We start from the raw sequence: 17,389 nt of genomic DNA on the forward strand, positions 1-17,389 counted from the left end.
TTTTTATTGTATTATTTATTAAATATTACTAATGCCTGTAAGCATGATATATACAAAACATTTAGAGAAGAGCTGGTTAGATACCAATTGATTGATTGATTGATTGATTGATTGAATTAAAAAATGAATGAGTTCCGGAAGGAGACATGACTAGGGCACTTTCCAGACTAGCTTCTCAAGAGCAGCAAAATGCCTCTGTTCAGGCAAGTTGCACTGAAAACATAAATAGCAGGGGGAGAAGTCTTGTAGCAACTAACAACCCCCCAAAACAGCAACTTCCTTATGCCAGATATACGACGTCCTTGCTCTATATTGCAGCAATTAAATTTGAGACAAGGCATTGGCAATGTGAAAGGCACCCTGCTGTCCACATAGGGACTGTGGTGTCACAATGCAGGAATTGTGGAAGCACACTTCCAAGATCCGACATGACCTCGCTGTAGGGTCTAATCTGGAAAGTGCCAAGGTGAACAAGCAAGAGTTGCAAAAGCAGCAGGATTTCATTGGGATCCTGGAACCTAGGGAAATTGACCAACATGTGCCAGCAGATGGAAGCTGCCCATTTTTATGCCAAAGAATGCCAAGTGTCCCTTTCCATACCTGCCTGTGTTTCAGGAAACTCCACGTCCTCCTGGTAGGGATCACAGTAGTATTCCTCCAGCGACTGGATGGTGCACTGCCCCACCACAGGCTTGCGACCAAAGGGCCTGTTGTCGATGACTTTGATGGTGATGGGAGGGCTGTACAGGCTTTCTCTCGGCAGGCGCTGAAGCCAGAAAAAGCAAGGTTAGTGCAGCAGGAGGGAGAGAGAAGAGAGCAGCCCCTGTCCATCAAGCACATGTGATACTCTAGCTGAACAGAACAAGGGAAGGCTGTGCCTGTAGAGGTAAAAGGAGGCAGGAGACCATCCCTCACCACTTCCATGAAGAGGACAGACACGTCAAAGTTGGGGTTCTTCTTGAGGTTCTTGATGACACACGACTGGACCATTTTCCCACCACACTCCACCAGGAGACTGGGTGAAGTTACACTGGCCATCTGGTAGCTTTTCAAGTTCCGGAGCCCCCAGGCCAAGATCTGCAATTGGAAAGGCCATGAAAAAGGATCAGGTATTCAAAGCAACCATCTAGCAAAGGAGAACCACATGAAGGTCTGGACCACATGAAACACAGTCAGATTGGCCGTGGCTCCTTTTTGGGTGCCATGTGGGTTGTTGAGGGGTGGCAAGAAACTTAAGAACATAAGAACAGCCCTGCTGGATCAGGCCCAAGGCCCATCTAGTCCAGCATCCTGTTTCACACAGTGGCCCACTGCAACTCAAAGTTCTGACTCAAAGAATCTCTGCCCTTTACAATGGAATTCTACTTCTCTTTACAGGGATATTCTTGGGGGTCCACCTCCAGCACGTGAGGCCCTTGCATGGACTTCCACACTCACCTCAATGGCTGTAAGTTGAAGCTCAGGCTTGATTCCTTGAGGGACCATGTAGATGTTGGGCTCCCTCTGCGGTGGGGGGTACGGCAGGTCCGAATCTGCAGACTGGAGGAGGAAGGAAGCCAAGAGAGACAGGACACTCCTTTCAAATGGCAAAAGGCGCACACACACACACACACACACACACGGCACAGGGTCTGGCAACTCCCTCCTTCCTTTAATGCCTCCCACAGTAGAAACAAAGGGCGAGTACAAATGTCCTACGGGAGGGATTGTCTTACTCTTAGCTGCTTTGGGTCCACTTGAGGAAAGCGAGGAAAGCATAAAAAGCAAGCAAACACATGGGAGTGCCATGATTTTGAGTGGAGCGGCAGCTGCTTCCAAAACCAAGGGAGATGCCAGCCCTGTGGAGTTCCCCAATTCAGACGGTTTCCAAACCTCTCGTTTCTTGCCACTTGAAAGCATCACTGTGAGTCCACAAGATTAAGTTGTTTAGTGCAAGGTGCTGAGGAGGGGGAGGGGTCTCAAACCAGGGCGCGGGGGCCAAGGGGAGGTCTCCAGCTGCAGCATCCAGGAATCGGGCTCCAGCACCTTCCCCCTCCCTGCACCACCAGCCCACTTTCCCCCCTGGAAACCTGGCAGTCTGAGCTCAAGGGTGCCATCTAGGCGGCAGTGCCAGCCTGCATGAGCCCCTAGTCTGCTGACCACAAGAGCCAGCCAATCCCAGACCACCAGGCCCTATAAAACCCTGGTCTCAGAGCTTGCTTCTCATTCTGGGCAACTCATCTCTCAGGGAGGACGCTGCTGCCTCCTCACCGACTTCCTTTCTCTGGGCGCTGCCTTGGATGACACAGCTTCCTCCGGGACTCACCCCTTTGCCTCTTCTGGGCCACTTGGGCTAACCACCAGCTCCCCTGAGCCCTGGAGCCTGGCCCGTGCTGAGGTCTGACACCTGCTTGTTCATTTCTTCTTGTGGTTTTTGCCCTTATTCCCTCCCTCCCCTCTAAACAACTGTGAACTATTTGGTTCTCTTTCCATTAAAGGAAACGTATTAGAAAGGTTTCGTTTCTTCATTCTGCGCGGTGGGCCAAATGTGGAAATTGGACCCCATTGGGGGTCTCCTTTTCAGAGGAGAAAAACAGGTCTGGGGAATTTGCTTTCTGGGCCTTCAGGACCTAGCAACTACGGGCTACAGTTGTTGGCAGATTAAGCAGAGCCCTTGACTGGATTGTGCAACGTGGAAATTAAAAATGACTTGCATCCTGCCATGGAGACTGGAGGTGACATCACAGGCACTAGCAAATCAGCGCTGCCCACAGCTGGCTTTCCTCCTTTCAAACTAATCACTCCAAAAAGAACAGATTTTTTCTAGTGTTCGTTCTGGGAGAGGAAAAGGGACATTTGAAATCAGAACAGTGAAGCCACTTCCAAACCCACCCCACTGTTCTTCTCTTTGCTTCCCTTTTTCCAGTTAAGAAAAGGTTCCCAAGATCATCCTGACCTTGATTTTTTGAGTTTAGAGTCTCCAAGGGAAAGCAAAACCCTCGGGGGAAACGCAAGGCGGCCCTTAACTGAGGGCAGTTGGAAGTAATTTAGGACGTAGTCACTCTTTCCAGGCTAAAGCATTATTGCATTAAATTAAGGAGGCATATATATTTCAAACATTGGATCAGGTCGTATTTATTTATAGACCCCTATATATGTACATTTAATAAGACTACAGAGCAAGGTTGCCTGGTGGTGGCACGCCAGCGGCGCTTGATGAGAGGCTGTAATTTTCCTTGGCGGTAGCCAGGAGCTGCCAAATCAAAACAGCTTGTCGTGAAGGACGCCGTTGCCAGCTCCGCTCAGGGGTAATGAGAGCCGCAGATGCACCTCAAGATGGGAGCCCCTGGCCAGCCACCAGCACCGGCTGCAAAGGATTGAGGGGGTGGATGGGAGCTCTGCCACACCGCCGGCCCAAAGCGGAGCGGCTTTTCTGACCCGTGGAAAGCTACTCTGCAGCCGGGCTCCACAGTGGGAAGGGCTCCTGCACAGCCCCATGCAGCCCCCCCCCCCTTGGCCCCCACTATGCAAGATGGCCCCCAGCAGCAATGACTTTGAGCGGGACTGTGGAGCTGGGGAATGGAGCCATTTGGGAAAGTAAAGCACTGGGACCGAAAGCTGTACCCCAGGGGCCCCCAGTGTCATAGGAACAGAGGAAGTTGCCATATACTGAGTCAGACCCTTGGTCCGTCTTGCTCAGGATTGTCTACACAGACTGGCAGCAGCTTCTCCAAGGTTCCAGGCAGGAGTCTCTCTCAGCCCTATCTTGGAGAAGCCAGAGAGGGAACTGGGAACCTTCTGCTCTTCCCAGAGTGGCTCCTTCCCCTAAGGGGGATGTCACTGGACAACAACGCCCATCACCCCCAGACCAGGGACTGGGCCGTTGTGGCTGGAGATGGTGGCAACTGTAGTCCATCAACAATGGGGGGAGGACCCAAGTGCAAGACCCCCTGCTGGAATCACAACTTGTGGATTAAAGCTTTGAGCTTCATTCAACTTTAATAGTAATAGTAGTAGTTGAACACAGCTCTTCCACAGTGCATGCACAGACCCTTGCCCATGGTGGGGCTTTGGGAGGAGGGAGAGGTCATTTGGGAACACACATCCCACTTCTTCTGCAAGGAGAAGAGGTCTTCTCCATGGCACAGACCCTCCCTGACTCTGCCTGAGCTCCCACATTTTGTGTACTGAACCAGTTAATGTATTGGGCTGTTAATCAGCTAAAAATCCATGAAGTGCTTGACAGCAATGATCAACAATGAATATTAGTCAACAGAGTAACATTAGGAGCCTCGAGTCCCAGCCCCTGGCAGAGGATTCCTTTGGGGATGTGAGGTGCAGCAGGAGAGGTTAGGTGTGGGGGGCAGGGACAGGAAGCAAACGGGGGCTCAGGCAGGCAAGAGGAGTTCAGGCTGTGCCTGAGCAACAAGACGTTCAGCCTGAGGGCCTGCATCAAATGCCTTGAAGGCGCAGGTAGAACCCCATTGGCCCTTTTTGCCGCCTGACCTCTGCTGAGCCAGTCGCTGCAATACCACCTTCTGGCCTCCTCAGCGGTGGTGCTGCTGTGCAGCAGAGAACAGGCCAGCAGCTCCCCCCAACCCTCCTCCTCCTCCTCCTCCTCCTCCTCCTCCTCCTCCTCCTCCTCCTCCTCCTCTCAGACGAAGGTGCCTGCAGGGTCCTGCTGCTGGATTTCCTGGCTTGGCTCCTTACAGGAACTGGAAACAGGCGGTTCTCCCGCAGCCAGCTTTCAGGTTTGGAATCCAGCATTTCAGGGTTCCAAGAGGCGCTGGTGACCCCTCTGTGGGGGGCTCCAACACCGGAAGCCTTTCACACCTGCAGACGGGTTGCCAGTGGGTAAGTGTTGCCTTCATGCCAAGCAAGGGATTGGGAGGACCAGGTGGCCGGTGTTAAGGCAAAGCAGGGCAGAGTCACCTGTGGGGCTGAGCAATGGCCAAAAAGAGTTTCACTTTTTAAATGTGTGTGTTTCTCCCCTCCAGAACCTAAGTGAGCTGGTGAATCCAGACAGGATGAAAAATCAGAGAGGAGTGCCAGAGGAAACGGTGGCATCAGTAAGCCAAGTCCTTGTGACTTTCATGGGGAAGCTCAGCAAGCACTGCCCTGCTGGATCAGGCCAAAAGCTCCAATGGCCGGAGGAGTTGCAACCTGACAACATCTGAGGACCCAAGTTTGAGATGCCCCAATCTAGTCCATCACACTTTTCAAGAGCAGGCAGCTGAAGAGCTCTGCACCCTTACAAGTATGGCACAAAAGTGACGGGCTTTCCTGCTGTTTGTGCCCAGCCTCCAGGTACTCAGATATAGTGCCTCGGGACCTGGAGGCTCTATTGTTATCCATCCCAGCTCAGAACTATTGACAGACTTGTATCCCATGAATGGTGCACTGCAGCTCTTTGGCATGTTTGCTCAGTCCCCAGCTGGTGGCAAAGCGAGGAGGAAAAGGATGGGCAGCCAATATGAATAGATACCCATTGGAGAAGCCCTTCATAATAGAGAGTGGGTGTGCACAGCTGCAGAGCGCCAGTCCCAGCAGAGGCAAAACGGAAGGGGAGAGAAAGCAAGAGAGATCATTAGGGACCGGCAACCAACCAGCACATGCAGACTGTGAGGGAGGGGCCCTCTCGTGCCCACGTAGATTCTTACATAGGAACATAGGAAGCTGCCATCTACTGAGTCAGACCATTGGTCTATCTAGCTCAGTGTTGTCTTCACAGACTGGCAGCAGCTTCTCCAAGGCTGCAGGCAGGAATCTCTCTCAGCCCTATCTTGGAGATGTTGCCAGGAAGGGAACTTGGAACCTAGATGCTCCTCCCAGAGCGGCTCCATCCCCTGAGGGGAATCTCTTCCAGTGCTCACACTTCTAGTCTCCCATTCATATGCAACCAGAGCGGACCCTGCTTAGCTAAGAGGACAAGTCATGCTTGCTACCACCAGACCAGCTCTCCTCGCCCAGTCTTCTGCTCCACTGATGGCGCAACCCTGGAGCAGAGAGAAGCAGGCTTCTCCCCACTCTGAAGCTTTAAAGGAAGGGAGGGGGGACATCATCTGGGTCTGAAGGAGACTTCTCTGTAGGAAATCAGCCTTGCCTTCTTGGCCTTGCAGCACTGCCTGTCAGGGGGATTCCAGGGCCCCTTGCAATGCTGCAGAATGGCCCAACTGCATTCTGGGGGAAGTCTTGGTTCTGCCCCAGGAGCCTCTTGGGGTTCTCCAAAGCAAAGGTCAGCAAGAGCAGAGAGCTGTGCCCAACCTTCCCCTGCAATGCTCAGCCACAGAGGGATCAACCGTCTGGTTCCAGCAGCTTCATAGCAGTACAAATAATCAGCATTTACGCTGACCCTCTAGCTTTCCGACGAAACTTGTCGCTGTCCTTACAACAACCCTGTTCAAGAGGCTGGTAATATTCCACATCCTGTTGCAGACAGGTGGTTGAGGCCGAGAGAAAGCCGCCTCAAGTCAGCCAGAAGCGAGATCGGAACGGGAGACTGCCAGGTTGGCTCAGCCTTTTAGCCACTGTGCTGTACCAGCTCACTTCTCGCCATGAACAGGAAGGACCATGAAAAACAGGGGCGGACCCCCCGGCGAGGCGAGGCGAAGCAGCAGCCTCAGGTGGCCACTGCAGCGGACTAAAGTGGCACAGGCCTCCCGGAAGGCGGTGAGGCCAGCACAGGAGGAAGAGGGCAGTGTCTGGGCTGCTGAGGCAGGGGACCAGGCCAGTGAGGAGCTGGGGCGGCCTCAGCACCATCTCTGGGCACAGGGGTGGGCTGGCAGTGGAGGCAGGTGGCCCAGGGCCTTCACCTCTAGCAGTGACAGGCAAGGGGGCGACCCTGATGAAAAAGCAAAACATATCTGAACTGAGCATCAGATTCTCTCATTCTGAGCAAGTGATCTTCTGCTTTGATTAGCTTGCAACAATCGTAGTTAAATTAGAATTAGATCTCTGCACGGACTTCCAGGCTTTCGCTCAGTTTACGTTCTTTTCAACTGGGGAGTTCACCTGGATCAGGCCTTTTGAGAGAGAAACCCTTTTATCAAATAAAGCCTTACCTCATCCAAAACGGAAGATGGCTCAGTCTGTAGAGTTCCCCCATTTGCACAGGTGAGTGCACAAGGAATTGGGGCAAGGGGAGAGACACGGTGAGCGAGAGAGAAAAGGGTTAGAAATGCAGTGTTCATAAAATAAATTTTTAAAAGACAACAGCGTTAGAAACTGCATTGTGTATCAACATGCAGCATGATGGCAGTTATAAGCAGTAACCGTAGAACAGATCTGAAAGACAACAGACAAGTTCTAAATTTCTAGATGTGTTGTGAGCAGCAGTGGTTGCAGCCCAAAGCATAGCCCTGGATAACTCAGCATTCAGAAATGGACAGTGGAGACACCAGATTAGCAGCCACAGGTCCTAGCACCAGTAAGGAACGGGATTTGGAGCAACCACTAGAGCTGCGTGTATGGGTGGCCGTGACTAGGGTCGCTCGGTGGGAATTCCACCTGTCCACCCTGGGGGGCACCAGGCCCTCCTCTTTTTCACGCCAAACTCACAGGCCTGGTGCACTGGAGATGGGTCTCGCCACACATGCACTCAGACACACAGCCGCATTCCACACAGTCCACTCCCTGAAGTCCCCCAGGAATCGCAACCAAGAAAAGGAACTTACCTCAAAACCAGGGATGTGGTGGATGGCCGGCTGCGAAAAGCAAAAGACATAGGTTCAGTTCACTGCCCTGTACTGAAACGAGAGACCTCTTGGTTATTTCTTTAATGCCCAGGATGGGTACCCTGCTATCCCATGAGAAAAATCCTCAAGGCCGATTCTCACATGCCGGGAGGAATGCCAAGGCCTCCTGACATGTAGCTGTGATATCCCAACTGGCATGCAGCTGTCCCAGATGGCTGGCAGCTGGAGTTAACCACTTCCCCAAATGGTCACATCTCAGTTCATTCTTTGCAAACCTAACGGTTCCATACAGGTCACCATGGGCAACATCAACCTGCCTTCTGAAATTGGAAGGCCTGTCCAAATGAAGAGAACAGAAAGGAACACAAACTCTGGCAAAAGAAATGCAAGGTGACAATAAGAGACGCAAAAAGAGAGTTTGAGGAACATTTAGCTAAAGGCATCAAGGGGAATAACAAAAACTTCTTTAATTACATCAGAAGCAGGAAACCTGCCAGGGAGGTGGTTGGACCATTAGACAATGAGGGAGTGAAAGGGATTATTAAGGTGAATATGGAGGTTGCAGAGAAGCTGAATGAGTTCTTTGTGTCTGTCTTCACGGCAGAGGATACTGAGCATATAACTGTTCCTGAACCAGGCTTTTCGGGGATGGAGGTTAAAGAACTGAGTCAGATAAAAGTGACAAGAGATGATGTTCTAAACTGTCTGGAAAAACTGTCTGGAAAAAGCAAATCGCCAGGATTGGATGGCATCCATCCAAGAGTTCTAAAAGAACTCAAATGTGAAATTGCCATCCTCCTTGCTAAAATATATAACTTATCCCTGCAATCAGGCTCTGTACTAGAGGATTGGAAAGTAGCTAATGTAACACCTATTTTCAAAAAGGGATCCCGGGATGATCCGGGAAATTACAGGCTGGTTATCTTAACGTCCATTCCAAGCAAATTGATGGAAAGCATCCTCAAGGATAAAATTGTAAAGCACATAGAAGAACAGGCCCTGCTGGGAGAGAACCAGCATGGCTTCTGCAAAGGTAAATCTTGCCTCACCAACTTTTGGAGTTCTTTGAGAGTGTCAACAAGTGTGTGGATCAAGGTGATCCAGTTGACATAGTATACTTGGACTTCCAAAGAGCTTTCGACAAAGTTCCTAATCAAAGACTCCTGAGAAAACCTAGCAGTCACGGGATAAGGGGACAAGTACATGTGTGGCTTGCTAACTGGTTGAAAGACAGGAAACAAAGGGTAGGTATAAATGGAGAGTTTTCGCAATGGAGGGAAGTAAGAAGTGGGGTCCCCCAGGGATCTGTACTGGGACCAGCAGTGAGGTGGCCAAATTTGCAGATGATACCAAACTCTTTCAGGTAGTAAAATCCAAAACCAAATCCAAATCCAAATCCAAATCCAAAACCTTTTGTGAAATCCAAAACCAAATCCAAATCCAAATCCAAATCCAAAACCTTTTGTGATCCAAAAGGTTATCTCCAAATTGGGTGAGTGGGCGACAAAGTGGCAAATGAGGTTCAATGTAGGCAAATGTAAAGTGATGCATATTGGGATGATACACAACTTCATGTATACATTGATGGGATCTGAGCTGTCGGTGACTGACCAGGAAAGGGATCTTGGGGTCGTGGTGGACAGCTCGTTGAAAGTGTCGACTCAATGTGCGGCAGCTGTGAAAAAGGCCAATTCCATGCTAGGGGCATTAGGATTGAAAATAACACGGCTAATACTATAATGCCCTTATACAAAACGATGGTGCGGCCACACCTGGAGTACTGCGTACAATTCTGGTCACCACATCTAAAAAAGGACATTGTAGAACTGGAGAAGGTGCAGAAGAGGGCAAACAAGGTGATCAGGGGCCTGGAGCACCTTCCTTATGAGGCAAGGCTACAACACTTGAAGCTATTAAGTTTAGAAAAAAGGCGACTGCACGGAGACATGATAGAGGTCTATAAAATCACTTATGGAGTGGAGAAAGTGGATAGAGATAAATTTTTCTCCCTCTCACATAACACTAGAACCACGGGTCATCCCATGAAATTGATTGCCAGCAAATTTAGGACCAACGAACTGAGGTACTTTTTCATACAATGCATAATTGAGGAATTCTCTGTCACAAGATGTGGTGACAGCCAACAACCTGGATGGCTTTAAGAGGGGTTTGGCTAATTTCATGGAGGAGAGGTCTATCATCGGCTTCTAGCTGGAGGACTATAGGCCACCTCCAGCCTCAAGGACAGGATGCCTCTGAGTACCAGCTGCAGGGGAGTAACAGCAGGAGAGAGGGCACGCCCTCAAGATGATCAGTGGCATCTGGTGGGCCACTGTGTGAAACAGGATTCCGGACTCGATGGGCCTTGGGCCTGATCCAGCAGGGCTGTTCTTATGTTTTTAACCCACAGGGTCGCCTGGGATTACAGATCTACCTTGCCAAACACTTATTAGGTGGCCATAACCTCTCAGGCTCATTTCCTTCCCTGTAAAAGGGGATTTTATGGGCCAGCCACACAGACTAACTTCTTGTAATGAAGAGAAAATGATTTTAGAATGTTTGGGCTCTTTCCATGGGGTCTGCGTAGCTCACCCTGCCCTTAGTAGCCCTGACTAGGCAAAATCCTGGATCCTTCTACACCTGCCTGGAATGGTTGATCCAACACTTGCTTGATCCAAAAAGGAATGGTCAGAGAAAACCTGCCTGCCCACCACTCAAGGAATTAGGCAGTCACATTCTGAAGACCCATCTCTTCAGCTTGGCTTTTAGTAACATTTAAGTGGTTTTAATGGTTTTTAAAGTAGTTTTATGTTAACATTTTAAATGGTTTTACTTTTGACTGTGAACCGGCCTGAGCCATTTTTGGATGGGCAGTATATTTTTTATTTATTAGATTTTTATACCGCCTCACCCAGATGGCTCTAGGCGGTTCACAGATATAAAAACAGATTTTAAAAGGCAAATAAACAACTCATTAAAACCAGTTTAAAATCATTTCAATACTCGCTAAAGGCCAGGCTAGAAAAATATGTTTTAATGGCTCTTTTAAAGGCTGCTAAAGATACTCCAGAGCCCTGGAGCAGTACAGAGAAGGCCCAATCCTGAGTCACCAGGCAAGCTGGCAGCAGCCGGAGACGGACCTCTCCCAAAGACCTTAAAGTGTGGCGGGGATCATCCTGAAGAAGGCGCTCTCCGAAGTAACCCATTCCTAAGCTTTTTAGGGCTTTAAATGTAATAACCAGCACTTTGTATTTTGCCGGAAAGATATTGGCAGCCAGTGCAGCTGTTTTAAAACAGGCATAACATGGTCACTTCAAGAAACCCCCAAGACCAATCTGGCAGCTGCATTTTAAACTGACTGAAGTTTCCAAACAACATACAAAGATAGCTCCATGTACAGTGCATTGCAGTAGTCAAGCCAAGGAGCTACCAGCGAGCGCACCACAGTTTTGAGACCATTATCTTCAAGGAACAGACGTAACTGTGATATCAACCATAGTTCATTGAAAGCATTCCTGGACGCTTTCCAGATAGCGAGCTTCAAAGTGGTGTAAGCAGTGACATATTGGCAGTCAACCCGTAAATGAAGTGTATGAGCTGTTAGTTGCAATGGTTGGTGGTAAAGCTCTGGTCATTCATATTGCTGCCCATTACCACCTTTTTTCCAAACAAGAACAGTTCATATTCCTCATAAGATATACTCTCTGTGCCCTCCTCCTGCCTCATTTTGGGCCAACGGGGTCGCAGAGGGGGTGGGGTGGGGTGGGCCGCCCCCCTTTTCTCATTCACTTTTGCAAATGATGACGTGAGGAGGGTTTTTAAATTTTTATTTTATTTTATTGGTGGCTTTGTGCAAAGCCACCTGCAGGGGGAACACCATGGCTGCTGAGAGCCAAACACAAAAGCACTGGTTGAAAATTGAAATCTTGTTTATGGAGAGGAGTGGAATCAAAAGGAAATTAAGAAACTGATTGGAAAGAAGCAAGTTCAGCACACGATTGTTAATGCCAGCAACTGTGCCCAATTTTAGAGGCTGAAAGAAGAACCGAGAGCACAGCACCAGAGAAAGAATGTACTCACAGAAAACCAAAAAGAAATAAAATCACAAGTTGTTCTAGTAAGAACTAATCCGCCTACTTTCCTTTCACTGTCTCTACATCTAGACTAAATTTGGGACAAATCAAGGTCAACAAGTAAGATCACTTGTGCCTCAAATGTTCATATGTCTGCCATCTTGGATTGGGGCGGATGTCGTCATTACAAACTGCACCATTGAGGTGTCCCTGTGTGTCACTCACTACCGCTGTTCCAAATTTGGTTCAAATCAGTTAGACAGTCCTCAAGTTAGTGCACTTTTGCCTCAAAAGTTTATGCATCCACCCCCTGGGATGGGGGTGGGTGACATCATCATAAACTACACCATTGGGGCATCCCTATGCGTCCATTCAGCTGTAGTAAATTTGGTTCAAATCAGTTAAGCAGTTCAAAAGTTAGCTCACTTGCGCCTCAAAGGTTTATGCTTCCACCATCTTAAATCATGGTGGATGACATCATCACGAACTACACCACTGAGGCGTCCCTGTGTGTCACTCACTACATATGTATGTAATGTAATTTGTTTCAAATCAGTTGTTTCAAATCATCTACAAATTAGCTCACTTGCACCTCAAACATTCACGGGTCCACTATCTTGGATTGAGGTAGATGACATCATCACAAATTACACCATTGAGGTGTCCCTATGTGTCCCTACAGCTGTAGCAAATTTGGTTCAGATCGGTTAAGCGGTTCACAAGTTAGCTCACTTGCACCTCAGAAGTTTACGCATCCGCCATCTTGGATCGGGGTGGATGACATCATCACAAACTACACCATTGAGGTGTCCCTACAACTGTACCCAATTTGGTTCATATCGGTCCAGGCATTGCGAAGTTGATAGGGGGGTACACACGGGGACACACACAGAATGCCAGGTGATATCATAAGCCTGCTGGAAAGTAGACTAAAAAGAGATTTAAGATCAGCAGAGACGGAGAAGAGTGAAAAGCAAATACAGATTATATTTAGATTGGATTGCATCACTGCACTGTTGCGCAAGAGCCCTGGAGGAAATTTTTTTTAATTCTAAGGGGTTTTTTTAGAAGCTGAGAGGAAATCCAGATATTGACGAATTGTCAAATTGCTAAATGAACCCTCCACATTACACCGAAGAAACAACAGAAAAGTCCTCCTAAAATGGTAAAACCCAATTATTTTTCTGCAATGCACTTGCCATGTTGTAACACTGAAACATAAAGATAAAACCCAAAATGAGGCTGCCGATGTGTGAATGTCACCTTGCTGTCTTTGCACGCACAACGGTGTCAAAACACAGTCCATATGGAAGCACACTTTGCCTATACGTGGCCAAGACATTTTAATGTGTAGTCTGGAAAGCGCCCTGGTGAAAGGTCTCACCCTGGTGTCTCAGCTGGAGGCTATGGCCAGGAGCACTTTCCATCAACTTGAATTTGGAGTCTTCACCATCCTGCTATGATGCCTTTAATAACATTTTTGCAGATAAAATCTCTTGGATTTAGACCAACTTGGACTCCACCGTTACTGCAGAGTCAATGGTAGGGGTGTCCAGTAACTTTGGAGCAGCATGTTATCAATGCGCTGGTGACACCCAAATCTATTTCCCCATGACATCAGGAAATGGCATAGCCACCCACTAAATGCCTGCCTTCAAGGATAATAAATTGAAGCTGAAAGCAAACATGACAGAGGTACTAATGGTGAGGGGTCACAATTCAAGGGATGCGATAGAACTTTCTGTTCTGGATAGGGCTGCATTCCCCCTAAGGAAAAGATACCTAGCCTGGGAGTAAGCTATAAATGAAACTATAAACGAAACAAACTATAAACAAAACAAATAAATATAATACTCTGTATCCAAAACAAACAATTATATATGTTAAGAAAAACAAATCCTACTTCTTTTTGCTGAAAAAGGTTTGCCTGAGGTGACCTGCTTGGAACAGTGAGGTTTGCAAAGAATGTGCAACTCTGGAGCAAGGACAAAAGCAGGAAATGCCTGGAAACTGGGGCTGAGTGAACTGCAGGGAGAAGGCAGTAGGAAAGACGAGGAGCTGTTCTGGGCCCCCACGGCTGGCCACCCCTCTCTCGCCACCCTCTTTTTCTCCCGGTCCATCCACCACTGAACTTGGAAGCCCCACACTGCTTTACAGTCTTGGTCACAGTCACTCTGCCTCCCATGTAAATCTGTGACGGGAGCAGGACTTGAATCCAGTCTCACTGGACCATGCTGGCTCTCTTTGATGATTTCACCAGAAACTGCCGGGGAGAGCTCGGAGGGCTGGGAACGTCTTGTATATTCCCCATGCGGGGATGCTCACAACACGGAGCCCGGCAAGAAGGCCCACTGCTGGGCTCACTCCGAAACTCAGTCGCCCAGTCCTCTCGGTCTGGGAGCTCATGCCACTTGGGTCCCCTAGGACAGGGCAGCCATGTGCTGGGGCTTCATTTCCCCGCTGAGGCACAAAGCCCAGTCCAGCTGCCAACAGTCTCCCACCTGGCTGCAAGCCCCAGCACTGCCTCTCGGAGCCGGGCTCCGCTCTTGGCCCGTGCCAATGTCAACACCCGGCGTGGGCCAGCTGGCTGGGCAGCTGCAGACAGAGCAGCTTCTCCTCTCCACCGCAAGGACTCAGGACGTGTCTCCTGGCAGCTCAGCCAGCTCCTGGCTGGCCTGACACGGAGAGACATCCGGAGGCACTTCACACTTGCTCTGCGGGCCAAGCCCCGGAAGGAAGACATCACCGGAACAGGCCTGGGGGCTGCAGGGACAGCTTCCATGCCACTGCCCTGGTCCCCACAGCCCTGGGCACAGTCCAGGGGCGGATGGAAAGTAGCCCAAGGGTCCACCGAACCCTGCCCAGGGCACAAGAGGCTGTGAGGCCATTCACAGGACCGAACCAGCAGGCTGGGGAACGGGCGGCAGAGGGGAGGCAGGCCCCTCCTCCCTGCCTCCTCCCAGACGACTGGCAGCTCTTCTGAGCTCTGCTGATTGTGCGCCCACACAATTGGCGCAGCAGTGAGAGCTGGGATCCACAAGGAGCGCGGTGCATTTGGGAAATTCGCTGGGCGCGCCTTCCGCCAGCAGCCTGGAAGTCCACCGACCAGGCAGAGAGGTAGGCGGCATGCACGCAGTCCTGATCCCGGCAGTCTTCAGAGCCAGCGCTACCCCACCCAGGTAGAGCTGGTTGTGAGAATGACTTCAGTGCGTGAAGAACTCTCAGAGTTGCCCTCTAGATAAGGGATTCTCAGCCTTGGGTCCCAGATAGAGTTGGACTACGACTCCCATCATCCCTTTTGCCATTGTGGCTGAGGGTGATGGGAGCTGCAGTCCAGCAACAGAGGAGACCCCAGGCTGGAAGCCCCTGTTCTAAACGATTCCTTTTGCCCCTTTTCTGTTCTCATTGTCAGCAGCGTTGGGAATAGAAAAAAGACAGGAAGCAGATGGAAATGAAGGCATGAAAATAAGCACCTAAGCGTTACTGCCTCCGCAAGGTCATGTAACTAGGTGTGACTGGCTTTGATTTTGGCCATCCGTCCTGACTCCCGAGGAGGAGATCTTGATAGCACTGAGCCAGGCAGAAGCTTGAGGGAGGGGAGGCTGCTGCCCTGACCTTCCCGCAGCCCCCACAAGTGGGGCATTGTTCAATCACCCTGTCCGCACTCCGAAGGGGGTCTGACTCACCCCCCTTTGCCTCCCCGGCCCCTCCCCACCTGCGGCCCAGGAAGGGCCTCCCGCTCAAGGCCCCTCCCCAGCTCTTCTTCCCCTGCTCACCTTCTCTCGCTGAATGAGCTCAAATGCAGCCAGCAGCTCCCCGGCACTCCGCCCCTCCATGAAGATGGGGTGCCAGGACAGCTTCGGCTGGAAGCCCAGGGACGGCTCACAAATGCAGCGGCCCAGGAATTCATCAGCACCCTGGTGGGAGGGACAGAGTGGAAGCCGTCAGTCATCTGTCCGTCATCCGCACTGCATGTTATTCATCATTTGCATGTTAAATCTGCGTATTGCCCTCCGAACCCAAGACTGAGGCTCTCAAAGAGAGCAATCAGAGGAACACCAAATAGTTTCATTAAAATGAAGAAATGGGTGGTTCACACACAGTTATGCCCACCATTTCATTGCAGATAGGGCTGAAGATGGAGAGTTACTCAAGGACTAGGCTTGTTCACACAACCATTTTGGGGGTGGGTTGGAGGGCAGGGGGGCTCCTAGCCCAATAGAAGGCCAGGAGCAAGGGTCTCCAAAGGCACCTCTGCCTTCCCAGCATGCTTTGCACTGCCAGCAGAATGGAAGAGCCTCACAACATCAGCGCCTGCCCTTCCATTGGCTCCAAAGGAGCAGGAGGTAGACCCAGCCCAGCCAAAGCTGCTGCTGCTGCAGCTCCAGGATCATCAAGTGTGCTTTGCCAGCTCACACGTCCCTTCCCAACGGCTGCTCTGGCCACTCAACTCTACTATAGTTTCCATTTAGGGGAAGGCAGGCAGGATGCTGTTCATCTAGCCATCTCCCAAACAGAGCATCAAGGCAGGAGAGCAGAGATGAGCACGGAACCGGTTTGGAGGCCCTTTATGGACCTCCGAACCAGTTCGAACGGCGGGCGGTTCTGCCAGTTCGAAGGCGGCGGGGGTGCTGCTTTAAGGGCCGGGGAGGGTGCACTTACCCCTCCTGCCACTCTTCCCCTGCCAGCGCTCCATTTTTAGAAAGTCCATCGGGGTGGCAGCATACCTCCCTGCTGCCCCATTTGCCCCCTTTACCAAAGCTAACCAGGTGTATTTGATGCTCCTGTGCACACCAGGTGTGTGCACATCACACGGGGGCACATCGTGCGGAGTTAGGGTTAAGGCAGGCGCAATGTGTGTGCGTGCACGCACCTGAGCATCAGATACTTCCGGTTAGTTCCGGTAATAATTATTAATTACTAGCAATTTTCAGCCCGTTAGATTAACGGGCGCTAGAAGGGGAGAGTTCCACCATCGCCACCTCTGGGCTCTCCGCAGTAAAGTCAATAGCGGTCAGGCCGGACACTTCTGCCGGCTCTAATCTCCCCGCCCGCCCGCCCCCCCACCTGATTAAGGGCCAAATCGGCCCAAACAAATGCCGCCGTGGCCGCCGCCCGCCCGCCCACCCTGCCAGCTGCCCGAGTCCTCCTCACCCCCGTCTTCGGCCCGCGTCAGTCGGGCCGTCAGGGACCATAATCTGAGAAGGAGAGAGGAGCTCGCAAACAGAGCTCCTCTCTCTGCAAAGCCTCTGCCCGAACTGGCGCTTTGGGCGCAAAGGACGCAACAGTCCTTTGCGCCCAAAGCGCCAGTTCGGGCAGAGGCTTTGCAGAGATAGGAGCTCTGTTTGCGAGCTCCTCTCCTTCTCAGATTATGGTCCCTGATCGCCCGACTGACGCGGGCGAAGACGGGGGTGGGGAGGACTCGGGCAGCTGGGAGGGTGGGTGGGAGGGCGGCGGCCACGGCGGCATTTGTTTGGGCCGATTTGGCCCTTAATCAGGTGGGGGGGCGGCGGGGGCGACTGGTGGCGGTAGAAGTGTCCGGCCTGACCGCTATTGCCTCTCGGCTCTCGGGTGGGGGAGGGGGGGACCATGACTGCTGTTGGTGTCTCTGATCGTCTCCGGTGGGTTTGGGGGGAGCGTCGG

At 50.9% G+C, this 17,389-nt stretch overlaps 1 protein-coding gene across 9 annotated transcripts in view; it reads right to left on the reverse strand.

The window, feature by feature from the left end:
• The window catches only part of DYSF (dysferlin), a 220,962-nt gene that overhangs the window by 75,382 nt on the left and 128,191 nt on the right, over positions 1 to 17,389 (reverse strand). For 5 of the 9 annotated variants that reach the window (XM_053256337.1, XM_053256339.1, XM_053256336.1 and 2 more), the window contains 7 exons: positions 15,523 to 15,663; positions 7,653 to 7,682; positions 7,041 to 7,067; positions 5,465 to 5,506; positions 1,438 to 1,539; positions 916 to 1,077; positions 601 to 766 (listed from right to left, as the gene is read on the reverse strand). In XM_053256337.1, coding sequence (XP_053112312.1) covers positions 601 to 766; positions 916 to 1,077; positions 1,438 to 1,539; positions 5,465 to 5,506; positions 7,041 to 7,067; positions 7,653 to 7,682; positions 15,523 to 15,663 — 670 coding nt within the window. The remainder of the gene's footprint in view (positions 1 to 600; positions 767 to 915; positions 1,078 to 1,437; positions 1,540 to 5,464; positions 5,507 to 7,040; positions 7,068 to 7,652; positions 7,683 to 15,522; positions 15,664 to 17,389) is intronic. The other 4 variants (XM_053256343.1, XM_053256342.1, XM_053256338.1 and 1 more) reach the window with 2 other exon arrangements.

The sequence above is a fragment of the Hemicordylus capensis genome, chromosome 5 (assembly GCF_027244095.1).
Source record: "Hemicordylus capensis ecotype Gifberg chromosome 5, rHemCap1.1.pri, whole genome shotgun sequence".
Taxonomy (NCBI): Eukaryota; Metazoa; Chordata; class Lepidosauria; order Squamata; family Cordylidae; genus Hemicordylus; species Hemicordylus capensis.